The sequence below is a fragment of the Dermacentor andersoni genome, chromosome 4, assembly GCF_023375885.2.
Source record: "Dermacentor andersoni chromosome 4, qqDerAnde1_hic_scaffold, whole genome shotgun sequence".
NCBI classification, from domain to species: Eukaryota; Metazoa; Arthropoda; class Arachnida; order Ixodida; family Ixodidae; genus Dermacentor; species Dermacentor andersoni.
In genome coordinates, this window is record NC_092817.1 from 5,226,906 (window position 1) to 5,240,494 (window position 13,589).

The 13,589-nt window shown below is 45.9% G+C and overlaps 1 protein-coding gene across 1 annotated transcript in view; it reads right to left on the minus strand.

Moving 5' to 3' along the window:
• ds (dachsous cadherin-related 1) overlaps positions 1–13,589 on the minus strand; it is a 220,353-nt gene that overhangs the window by 184,687 nt on the left and 22,077 nt on the right. Inside the window, exons 3-4 of the mRNA XM_072287492.1 lie at positions 8,637–8,823; positions 8,272–8,541 (exon numbers count right to left, since the gene is read on the minus strand). Of these exons, the coding sequence (XP_072143593.1) occupies positions 8,272–8,541; positions 8,637–8,823 (457 nt within the window). The remainder of the gene's footprint in view (positions 1–8,271; positions 8,542–8,636; positions 8,824–13,589) is intronic.

A 13,589-nucleotide genomic window follows, 5' to 3' on the forward strand; every position in this document is an offset into this window, starting at 1 on the left:
TCTCTCCGCCGGCGACCGATGGTTACTTCAGCTCTCAGGGTCCCAGCCTCGGCAGGCACATGCCCTCTTCCACTGTCTCGATGTCCTGAGGCATCGCCTTGCGATCGTGCTCCCGTCTGTTCGTCTGTTTCTTTCTGTTTCCATTTTCTCTGCTGTGGGGTGTGCGATGGCAGGCGCTGACCAAAGAATAGGCAGCCTCTTTCTACTGGGTTCTTTGTTTTCTCTAACGCGGTGTGCTACTAGCGGCCACAGGCGACCATTTGGCGATGTATTGTGTCACAATTAGAGTTAGATTCGGATGTGTTGTTTAAAACTTGTTGTATCGGGTCCCAGCTGAATAAATGTTGTTCGCTCTTCCTGGAGAACTTCACCTATACGGTCTCCCTTGCTGCACATGCGGGCTTGCCTTCACCTAGCTGGGACTGGCGGGGTACACGTGCGGTAGGCATAGCGGGCCGGAGCAAGTGCAGACTCTGCACCCTGCATGCATGGTGGCTCAGAGTGCTCGAACCCATGGTGGGCACAACATGAGTGTAGTGCAAAAGCACAAGCTCTGTCACCACCATCATGATAGCGCACCTTTCTTATACCTTGCCGTTCCAGAATTGTCATACCTAATCTAGTGAAAGAACTGAAAGTGATCCGACTGTCTTGCTTCCTCCCTTTGGCACCTGTTTGTCAACTATGCTTGCAATTGCAACCAGCAAGATGAAAGCTTGCCTGCCTCCTACACCATAGTTCATTAATTAAACATTTTCAATTCCGTAACATCTGTGAGGAACTTCTTGGCTTGCAAAACTGATATGCACCAATTAAATGATAATCTTTAATTTTCTTTAGCCTCTTATAAATAATTTGCGTTGTGGCTTTCGCAGAAGACTATTGTACTCATGAGGTGGGGAATCAGCTAGGCCACAAGAGCACAGACAACGACCGATTTTTCGGACATGCCCGATAATTCAGACGCCTTCGCGACACCGCCATGTACCCTATAGAGTCAATGTATATGAACGTCTGAAATTTCAGACGTCAAAAACCTTCGCCGTCTGATTTTCCGGACTTTTTGCCATCACCAAAGGTCCAGAATGGTATTAATGGAAGCCACCACCATTGCCATTTTAACTATCTCACCACCTCAAACCGGCACTCTCGCATGCAGATCCGCTTGCAGCCATAGCCATCACCGTAGCTACACTCTTAAGAACAGTTTACACCCTTTGGCGTGCCCCTTCTGCCACACAACAATAATCGTCATCTGCCTTGATGCGTTTCCTTTCTTTAACGCTGTGAGCCCGGAACTTTCCAGTAACGAACGGCACACGCGTTATTAGAAGGGGCACTCCAAAGGGTGTAAATTGTTCTATGCTGATAACGCGCGTGCCGTTCGATACTGGAAAGTTCCGGGCTCGCAGCGTTAAAGAAAGGAAACCCATCAAGGCAGATGACGATTATTGTTGCACGGCAGAAGGGGCACGCCAAAGAGTGTAAACTGTTCTTAGAGTGTACACCAGGCACAACTATTTCGACGTTCGCTACCAAGTTTCTTGCTGTTCGGTGCCATGTTTTTTACTGAAACAATTCTCCACTATAAGCAAAAGACTTTGCCTTTGCAGTCCTCGTTAATGGTTTCAAAGCTCGGAAAGCCCGGTGCGTTGCATAATGACGGGTCCCAAAAGTCAGCTTCGGCTCAATACAGCAGTGCTACGCGATGAAGCGTAAGTAAAGTATTGCAGTGAAGCATATGAAAGAGGCAATTGTCACGAGACCTAGTACATATTCCTTATACATAGGGTTGTTCGTCTCGGGTTTTATATTTCTTAAAAATTGGGGTAAGAACTGATAGTCGGGGAGAAATCAGCTTTTTTTTGTGAAACCATTCCAATATACTTTCTTTTTTCTGGTTAAATCTGCAGATGTACTAAGTAATACACTGAGTTTATTTTATCAGAAAGTATCACAGGCTTCTTAACTCTAACACGCTAAAATCGGTGTTTGTTTCAAGCTGGTAATCGGGGGGACAGCACGGTTTTCTAGCAAATACTCACAGAAATATGGCATTTGTTTGGAAATAAATCAGTAATAACAGTAAGGAGCATTGATAACTTCTAAGAAATTAAACATTTTATTCACGAAAAGCTGGTCATGGATTTTTTACACACCCTAGTTTATATACATTATCATCTCCATGGGCAACATGAGTGTCTCCATTAGAGACCTGTCCAGTCATTGAACGTATCTCAGCTACGAGAAAGTTCTCTCGACATCACAGCTTCCATTAGCTAGGCACAACAATGTCAGTGCAGCACTTGCCATCCTGGGGTAACGAGTGGTAATAGTCATGCCAATACTCAATGAGTTCGGCAGTTGTGTTTGTGGGGCTTGCTTCCAGCAAGTACTGGTTGAACTCGTCATGAAGTAAATTTACATCGTCAGTTACAGACATGAACAGAGGTCGGTAGTCATCAAATGACTGCCCCAACAGACGCTTCTGAAACGGATCCAGGACAGCTCCCAACTTCCACAAACTTAGCTGGTTTTCCTCTTTGTCTGAGACGTTCCATTCAACAGTGCAGTGCCATTTTGTAGCGAGTTTCGTGCGGAACTCTTCACAACATGTTTTTACTAATCTGGCACTGCTCTTGGGTAACATAGACAAAATAGCTCTGGCCTCATCGCTTTTAGCGATCGTCGTTGAAAGTTCGCTGACAGTCTGCTGCTGCTTGACGTTTACCAGGTTATCAAAGCTGGGCATTGGAAGTTTTCCGCTTTCAAGCATTTTCTGGGCATCTAAAAAGGAACCGAGTGTGTCTCTCATCAGGATTGCCTTCGCATAAACAACTCCTTTTTCATAAGTACCGTATTTACTTGCATAATGATTGCACTCGCGTAATGATCGCACCCCTAATTTCGTCATCAAAATTCGATTTTTTTTCCTTTCCCGTGTAATGATCTTGTGCCAAGTCTAGCTAATGATGATCCCACTTACCATCTATAGAATGCTGTCAAATGTTATGTGAACGACTCAAGACATACCAAGCAGTCTGCACGCACCAAGCATGCTTAAGCAGATGCCCCATTTTATCCACACTTCCACGAAAAAAAAAAAAAAGCTACACCGAAACTTGCCTTGGCTATATTACTTGTAGGCTTTATAATGGTTACTCAAATGATATTGCGCAACAAAAAACTACACAGACGTGAGGGGACGACACATCAAGCGCAAACTTTCAACTAAGTTTATTGTACCACTGAAACCAATTTTATACATGTGAAGCAGTGTAGACCGCGCATGCACTTACATGAAAATGAACTGCGCATTCATGTAACATAGTTACAAGTCATGTGATGCCGCGTCCAAGAAACTTAGTTCTTTTTCTGTGAGAGCCAGAGAAGGGAAGCTAACACACTTATCACCCAATTTTGCGATCACCTGCGCTTCAGATATTTCGCGGATGAGCTGCGTACTGCCACGGGAAACAATCGTGCATTGGTCCTCAAGAGGTTTGCAGCCATGATCGCGACAATAAATTGCCAAGAAACCACCGGAGCCATATTTTACATTGTTGCTGTGTTCGCGGAGCCGATCATTGAGGCAACGCCCAGTTTGTCCGATATATTGCTTCCCACATGAAAATGAGTGCACGGCGACTGTTGGAGCAACGGCCCATCGTGCAGCGGCTCGAATTTCTCTCTTTTTTTTTTTTCTTTTCAAGGATTTCACATTTCATTAGCTTTCAGCTCGGACATCCAGCAGCCAGACTTCATTGTTATAACCGATAATGTGGCATCGGCGCATTGTAGTAAGCGGGTTATTTCACTATGGAAAACATACACAAGTTGATGGTGCAGTAGCTTCTCACTGTTATGGCGCGTTCACACCGAGGCATTCGGCGTCTGGAGCGGCGCCCAATTCGGCGGAACCCAGTTCGGCGGCGGCGAGATCTGCCGGAATAGCCCGTTCCGCGCCGATCGCTCCCGGACCGATTTTTGCGGCAGCTGCCGCCGGATTGCCTCGCCGCGAACCAATTGGAGCGCGTAGCACGTCTCAGCAATTCGAAAGATGGCGGCCAAGGTCAACGCTCTCGTCATATCGCAGTCTTTGAACGCGTCGCGACATTGGAAATGCTCATCAAATTGGTGCGTAACCGCCCCGTCCTTTTCGGCAAGTACCACGCGAAGCACCAGGTATAAGCGACCTGACAAGGTGGCGTGACCAAGCTACGCGCGCCCTTGCAAAGCAGGACGAACCCAGCAACGCCGGTGGCATCGTCTCTTCGGCGAATGCTTCTGCGCGTCACGCATCTCCAGAAAGGTGCTTGCCAACAGGCCTAGCAGTACTGCCTCTTCTTGCTCAGGGTTAATCATTGCCTTTTCAAGCAATGGTGGAGACGCACAAAATTAACACACGAACTCGACGCGAACGGAGACAACTGTGCAATTTCAAGCTGCGCGAACATCCGGGATATCCCGCGCTTGGTTGGAGGTTAGCACTTTATGGGGCAGATGGCGCTGTATCTCGTTCCGGCGGCGCAGTGCGCAAGCAATGTGAACGACGCGATTTTCGGCGGGAGGAGAATTGCATTCTCTGTAGACGCCGGATTCCTCAGTGTGAACGGGCCATTATAACCGATATATTGTTAAAACCGGTATCGTTATAAGTGGGTGCGACTGTATTCCAGCCAAAGCCTTTGTCTTCGCGGTCTTGCAATATTTGAGTCTAAAGACCCCCAGAGGTCCGTCCACCTGGTGGATGCCGATTCCACTGTACACTAGGGCACGAGCGAAGTCATGGCTTATGCCATCCACTTCAGTTTCTTTCGCACATTGTCTACAGGACATATCAAAGAGCGTCTGCTGAGATGTTCCCGCCTTCTCAGCTTCCTGGGTCAGCATCTTGAACATTTTATGACGAGATGACGCTAGATGGTCGCGAATTCGGTCATAGGGTTTCTTCACTGGATCAGTGACCATATCAGTGTTGCAATATTTGCACACTAACGCGCGGCTGACTTCACTGTCTTTCGTTGCTATCTAAAGATCTTCATGCTCTTTACACCAGTCATACAGTGTCTTTCGTTTTCTTCCAATCTCCATACTTAATTTTCCCATGCTGCATACTGGAGCCTTATGTTCGTGACAATGGCTCTGCGTTCACCAGTCGCCCCTTGTAATGGGAAGCGAAGATGGTGATCATGCATATCACTGGATAGAGTTCGCACTCTAAACCAATCAGATGCATGATTCACTTCAGTGCAAGTTCCTTCTTTCCAGGTGGCTGGTGAGTTCTTTGTTAGCAGTGCTTCGAATTTGTCGAGAACACCTGTATTAAAATGTAAGAGACCAACCACCTATCGCTTGCTGGTCACATTCTTTCGTTTGTTTTTCACCGCCCCCCCCATAAAACGTAACCCTTTTTTGAAGTCCTTCAAATCGGAACAATGCCACCATTCTCGGAATCTTGCTGTTCCTGTCGAAACAGAATTGTGAGTGCAGTGGATTCTTTCCCTTATTTTGTGGACAGTCGAAACAGTAAATCACAATCTGCATGAAGCATGGCGGATTCAGAACGCTACATGGCTCTCAACTAGGCCGACCGACGAGTGCGTCTAACTCACCGTGATAGAGGCTGGCTGAAGAAAAGTGAGAATAGGCGTTGGGGCCCTCGCTGGTAAAAAACACATGCATTGAACATCTTCGTCGCTCAATCCCTCCCCCACTGACTGGACACCCATTCCTTTCACATGAAAGCCATAGAAGCAAGTGCAGATACCAAAGACTAATTTGCAGTAGGTGAAGCGCTGTTTTCTTGGCTTTCTTTTTTCATCCTAAATTTGTTACTCCCTGACTGGCAGCCATGTGCTCGGTGCATGGTCAGCCTCAAACGTGTTTGCCCCTTTCCTTTGCAAGCCTTTTTTTTTAGGTGCGTGCATGTACGAACTCACGGCAACCTGTCAAGAAAGAGGGGATAAAAAAGTGCAGCACTAGAAAGCAATATCTACTCTCCAAGCAACAGGGTGAGAATGGGGCTGTTTGTTTATATTGCACGGGGCGCGCGGAGAGAATGGTGGACTGTCAGCACACAATTGTGCACATCACTACTGGGAAAGTCCATTCGGCGAGAAATCGAGTTTAACCCGATTCTCCTGAAACATGTTCGGGGTGCAAAAATCTGGTAAAATCAGGTTTTACCCAAAAACGAACAACCCTACTTATACACGCGTGCGCCTGCTGCCGCCTATCAAAGTATGAGCACCGATACGCCTAATAAGCGTACAGAGGTGAGCAGCCTTGTCTAGAATGCGCCGCCGGGGCTCTGCGGAGCAAGGCAGCACCGTCTAACTTTAGCCTCTGGGTTCGAGATAACTGCGCATATGCGGAAAAAAGAGCCGGGTGCCTGCTCATCATTTCCTTATGCCAGATCCCACTTTGTGCGTTCGCTTCCCGCCGCAAGGGCCGCAGTGCATGTCTATTTGGTGTTAATATGGCATTGCCACAGCGGTCAGTTCAGTGCCATGCCGCTGTTTTACATGTGTAATCAGGCAACTGGCAAGAAAGCATGAGTGATAGCAGGTTACCGCGCATTTTTGTATACTCAACATCGTGGTTGTTATGGGGAAGGTGTTTTGGAGAACTTCAACAGCGTCTGCTTGGAGCTCGAACCACATTGACCATCGGAGAGGGTTTGGCAGAGAAGACGAGGTGATGTAAAAACAATAACAGAGGTTTAATACATCATTACGGGTGAGCAGTGCGCTCCAAGGTAAAAGAATACAGAAACGTTTGGCGTGCGTGCACCTGCATGCAAGGGCAGAGAAGAAGTGTCTCCATGTGGTGTCTTGCTGGCCTTCTTATGCCCTCCACCATCCGGGCAACCTCATTCTCTCTTACTCCCTGGTAGCAGGCCTTGTCAGGACATGTCAAGTCAACCCACACAGAGGAACGTGGAGAAAACCGCTCTTTGGTGTAGAAAGGTTGAACATAGGTCACGTCGGGTCAACCCACACGAAGGAACATGGAAAGAAACCACTCTTTGGCATAGAAAGGTTGAACGTAGGACAAAGGTGAGTAGGATTTGCACTGATGCAGAATCCAGTCACACACACCTGATAGACAAGTTTTTTCAAGTTGATGAGCACGACGATTAGGCACATTGTGTCTCAGGCATTTGGCATCCGTTCCATTCATTGTCGCACAAAGTGAACCATAACAATATGCCCCATGCTCACCGGCAGTGTTGTCTGTTCGCTAGTCTTTGCGCTGCGTGTTAGAGACGAGTAGTGCATTTTGTATCTGCACAGAACGGTGAACTTGCGAGCTCTGCAAAAACACATGGTCACCTGCCGTCACCTACCGTCACTCGCCTGGCCACCTCGTTACATGCGTAAAACACGGCAGCACGGCGCTGTACTGGCCGCCGAAGCAAGGCCATATTAAAGCCACATAGGCATGCAGTGTGGCCCTTGCTGTGGGAAGCAAACACACAAAGTGGGAACTGGAAAAAGAAAGCGGTGAGCAGGCAGCCGGGTTTTTTGCTACACCTGCGCAGTGGACACCTATCTCGAACCCAACCACTAATGTTAGACGGCACTGCCTCGCTCCGCAGAGCCTCAGCAGCGTGTCCTAGACAAAGCTGCTCACCTCTGTACTGGCAGGCCTTTAGAGCTATTTCCGACGTGCCTGTGGCAATTTGATGCCTTGGGGCAGTAAAAGGCACACATTTTTTTTTGGACTGCCAGATTTTTCAGATGTTTTCGTGGCCCCTAGGGGGTCCGCAAAGTTGGACGCTGACTGTATTTATTCATTTTATTTCACTTAATTTGCCCTGAGGATGTAGAGGGCTGAAGGAAAAAAGCTGCATTACAAGCTCATGGCCATTGCGGCGACATGCAGGTGGCAGAACGCCAACCCTCCAAAGCCTTGTGTGCGACTGAAGGCGGCGCGCTTCCTCCCCACTTTTGACAATTTTATCGCCTGTAGACTTTATAGGGAACCTCACAGCGATGCCGACGGCAGAAATATGCCTGGAGTGTCCATATAATTGCTATCGCAATAAAAAGAGCACACATTTTTAGGTGAATAAAGAGAAATGCATTATGTCACATTACCTCTTAAGAGAATACATCTAATAGGCAGAAAGTTCATTATTGGTATGTACCTCACCATGAAATTTCCTGTTCCCCACCCACACCACATGCACTGCCAATCTTTCGCATCTTTAGAGAAGCTAGAAAGATAGCTAGTAGCAAATAAGTACTTCGAATTTCCATCAACTCTTCCTACCCCAAACTAGATCGGATAACTTGCCTGAAGTGGCGTCAACTCGGAAAATGCCCAAATCATTGCCACTGACAATGTGATACGAGACGGTCCCAAAGGGCCCCGAGTCAGCATCACTGGCCACCACTACAGCCACAGGTGTGGTAGCAGCCAGGGTGTCCTGCTCACGAAGGCTCACATTGTACTCGCGAGGGTAGAAGATGGGCCGGTTGTCATTCACATCCCGCACATACACCTTCACCATAGCCATGGTGCTTAGTCCACCTGCAGCACACAGAAACAGCCAAGTTCAGTGAATGAAGGAGATGGAAAAGCACCTATATCATCAAAGCACTGTCACTGGTTAACCTAATAGATACCTCGATCGGTGGCAGCAATGGGGATCTCATAGGAACTCCTATGCTCCCGGTCAAGGCTGGCTATCAAGCACAGTTCCCCAGTGCTGGGATGCACGGCAAAGTACTGTCGGAAGTCACTGCTGGGCCCACCGCCCAATGTGAAGTTCACCATGGCATTCACACCACAGTCAGGATCAGTGGCTGACACCTGGGAGAGTAAAGGTTCCAATAACCACCAATGACTGCGGTTAACTCATTACATCTGGCACTTCTTGTAACATGCATACAGTCGTGTTTTTCTCATTGTTTAACTCTTTGTGATAGTCTGAAGCATCAGCACAGCAGACTGGGCATACATGAAAACTGCATAAGGAATCAGTTAAGCTTTTACACCATACCTACTGCAGCTTACAGGACCCACACTATTCCATTTTTCACTAATAGGAGAAAGGTCATAAGAAATCTATACATATATTCTGGAAAAAAAAAAAGCAGCAATGTCTTGTCACTGCATGTAAGCCCACTGTGCATAAGATACCGATAGCTTTCCATCAGGTGTACCAGATTTTATATTATTGATGGCACATAAACAGTTCTTAGCTAAAATAAATTCCGGTGTCTTACACACGAAAACCACGACATGATTCTGAGGCAAGCTGTAGGGGACTCTGGATTAATTTGGACCACTTGGGTTTCTTTAGTGTGCACCCAATGCACGGTACTTAGGCACTTTTGCATCTCACCTCCATCAAAATGCAGGCACCACAGCCGGGATTCGATCCTGCGCTCTCTGGCAACACAATCCTTGCTTTTCAGGTGCATTAGTCGAAGACGCAAATCTAGTTGCATGAGAAATCACATTATCTAATTGGTTCATTCATTCAGTTAACCAACATCTGTTATTTGGCTGTTTAATTAAAGAACACATTGGAATTGCAGAACTGAAGCAGGCTCAATGCATGTCAATTTAGTAGGAATTCTGAAGCTGGCACCAATTTTAAAACGACCTGTATTGAAAGTAAAAAAAGAAAAATATGAACAATTCCATAGCACATGAAAAGTTGTACAAAATCTAGTCTCTACTCAATTGGCATGCCTATAGTAAATTCAGGTTTCATATGCAGAAGTTCAACATATGTCCTTAAGTGACTTACCGTATTGCCAATTAACAAAATATTGTGAGTTGCCTAACCTAGCATTGTGATTTCTCATGTGTCTAATGCCCTCAGTAACCCAGATGAAAATTATGCATATCCCTCACACTGTGGGAAATTATGCAAGCGAAGCTTTCTGAGCTGTTTGCTTGGGTTGATGAGTAATTAGCGATGTTGACGGCAAATGTTTAGTTTCTTAAACGTTTTGTCCAACACGAGAGTGATGAGTTAATGTTAAACGTTACCTGCATAGTACACAGAACACACAGGGGGAGGTGTTTGCCTAGGGCCTTGTGGTGCACCTTATTTCACAACCTCAGAGTGTTGAACATACTCATTGCCTTACATGACACATTGCATCGTGGCAGAAGTATTAAGCTTTAATTGAATTGTGGGGCTGTACATGTCAAAACCATAATCGGATTATGAGGCACACCAAAATCATGCAGGCATCAAAATCGTGCAGTGCGTTTCATCTTATCAAACTATTCCCAATATGCTAGCGTTACCTCAATGAAAACAACACTTAACTTGCCAGAACTTTCTTTCCGTCGTAGATGCATCTGCCTTTTGCTCTTCCATAAAATCTACCACCACAACCTTTTGTTGAAAGAACAGCTTATCACCCAACCGTCATACATATCATCTTGCTCTGACCAGAGTTTCAAAGTTGGTGTGCCGTCTTCACGTACTAAACTTTGTAGTAATGCATTCATCCCTACCACAAGCAAAGATTGGAACCATCTTCCCGCCACTGTTGCAGCCATCCTGATACCGACACCTTCAAAATCACCATTCATGAAACGCCACATTGAATATGTTTTTGTTATGTTTACCCACTCCTTTCTGTAATGCCTTCGGGCCTTGAAAGTATCTTAAATGAATAAATAAATAAAATTAATGTGGCTCTGCTTCTGCGCACCCTGTGTAAGATGTCCGCGTGACAAATTTTCAGGGTGTTTATTTTTCAGAAATAGCATAAACATGCCATACCGTACCTTGAAATTATATTTATCCTGTTTGCCCACAACCAGTGTCATGTCTATAGTAGTAGTGTTTCCTTGCCTTCTCACGTCACACTCTCCCCTATTCCCCCCCCCCCCTATTTTATGGGAACAGTAAGCAAAGAGTGGCAAGGCTGTTACTCACTCGTTTCGTGACTGCATCAGTTCTACTTATTCCCTGCCTTCTCTCCCCCCTCCTCTGCCATTTTCTGTCTAGCTTCCCTCTAGACTTGCACATTAGTAGAAAGGTAAGTGCTGCAATTTATGCAATATTTTTGCAGGGGGTCATGGATAATTACAGGTGTCAAGCTAATTTGGTAATGCCCAGGGCACTCCAGGGGGCATTGTGCACATTTCATGCGGTGCAAAGGTCCAAACAAGTTTCTCGTGCTGCCTTTCCTCCCTGCCGCACTCCTGTCATGTATACACATGCTCTGAACCACCCCCCCAACGCGGTGTGCCAGACAGCAGCAGTGGGAAAATTGAAGGAAGAGGCAAAGAAAGCTTTGCTTTGAAAGTTGCATTTGTGGCACACACCACATGCAATTCTGAAAAATTTGGTGCATATAAAGAAAACACCAGGAGTTAGCATCTACACAAACACATGGCATCAGCACTGACATAAACATAATTGATATTAGCAGCTGAATGTATGAGAAGTACCAAATAGTAACAGTGTGAAATTAAGAGATAAGCAAATGCAAATACAGTGGACTCTCTTTAAACGGGACCTCAAGGGACCAGGGAAATTGGTTCCGTTTATCAGGAGTTCCATTAACTGAGAGACATTGCAGGCAGCATGGCATGATTACAAAACCAACCAACCACAAGAATGGTGTTCTGTTTGAGCGGTAGTTCCGTTTAAGCAATTTCAGTTTATCAAGATTCTACTGTAACAAGAGCATAACAGAATAGGGAAAGAAAGTGCTGGTTGAAGGTGGCAAAGGATTACACTAAAGAGCAAACCTTAATCAGGTCAGTATTCCTTCAAAACTCTATTATCATTAATTTTGCAATAATAGGTTAATTATCTGAAGAGAAAATGAAGGCAGAAGTAGCACTTTTTGAATTTTGCACCGAAACCTCAACGTCGGTAAGTCAGCATGACAAGGATTTTATCGCATTTGGACCACATTGGCTAAGTAAAAGTTCCCTAAACTTTTATGTTCAGTCCTTGGCTTCTTTAGAACACAATGCAGTCCATCTTTACCGAGTTCACTAGGCCTATGCATGGTGTCACAGCGACCTGGTGCAGGAAGTGGCGCCACCATTCATGCTTCTGGCTTGCCAAGCATCTTCTCACGGTAAGGGTGGCGTTGCAGAAGGGTAACTTACACATATAGGTGAAATTATTTTTCTCTTTAGCATCCCTTTAATGGCACATTTGATTTATTCATACAGTGCTTTTTTGAGATTCAAGTCAGAGAAGGCCTGTCTGAAAGAAACATTGAGCTGCTTACAGGACAATCAAAGGAGCCATGTGACCGGAATTCTGTCACATCTTGATCCCACTCAAAGGTGACAGTGCCTAAGCACTCTGACAGAGCCAGGAGAATATGTTCAAAGCATTCAATTTCAACCAGCACAATGTCACCTGCACCACCAGAGCGCTCAAAAGTGAGCAGTTATATGTACCTGAAGTGATGAACTAAGGCAGTTTGTGAGCACAGCAATGAACTGATGCTGCCGAAGATGATGGAGTGATTGCGGTGGTTATGATGATAAACAGAATTTCACAGCAAAGCTGCGAAGGTGATCGCAGTAATTTTCGTGCAACGAAGACCAGTATGAGAGGGCATGCTCAGCATCAAATGTCAGCCAAAGAACCGCTAGCAATGCAACCCATGCTGGGAGTTCAGAATTTTAGAGCGCAGCTTTTAGGCGCCCATTGCTGCGCTGAGCGTCGGTATGCCTCAGTGTCATACCTCGGCGAAGCCGAGCAAACAAGCACAGCGGAGGATGAACGCTAATGCAGAGTGCAGCGGCGGATGAAAGATGGCAAGAGCATGAGGAGGAAAGAGGAGGAGGAGGGCGCAGCGGAAGCACGAGGAGGAAAGCGGAGGATGCCACCTTGAAGCACCACCAGATGGCGCTCACATCCGTGCATCCACATCACCGGCCTTACAGGAGAAATAAAGAAAACTGGAAAGCTCACCTTCGCACACACCGTTAGCCGCAAGAGTTTCCCACTAAAGATTATGGTTGCATAAGCTACAGTTGCTGGGAAGTGGCAACTATGTGGCCAGTCTATATGTAGCGCCGCACGTCATGACTCTGTCAATTGGCACAGTGATCGGCGGAATGCCTCAATATATTGCAAAATGAAAACACATATAAAGCTGCGCTCAAATTTTGCATTAGGGAATATCGTAACAGTCAGTGAGTTTTCTTGGCTTTGAAACAGAACTATATCAATGATTACAAAGTAAAAGCTACCTTGCATGTACCTCGCAAGAATAGACAAGTTCACTGCACTGTTTTTTAGCCAGTAGCCCAAAAGCTTTGTTTCTCACATTGCGTTTTTACCGCTGTCATAATTGGGGCTCAGGGTCAAACTTCCCCGCAGCAATAAGGAGACCAGGTGAGAAAACAGAGATTGAAGCGATTGGGCTCTGGGTTTGGCTATTTCTTCATCAGATATACATACAGGGTGTCCCAGCTAACTTGGACCAAGATTTTAAAAATACCCAAGAGCTCTAGAGAAATCGTACCGACTGCATAGTAGCCGTAGTCATACTTACTTACGGCCAGTATTTTTTCATCACGAAATATTACTTAATTATTTACTTTTCACTAGTGAACTTATTTCATTAATA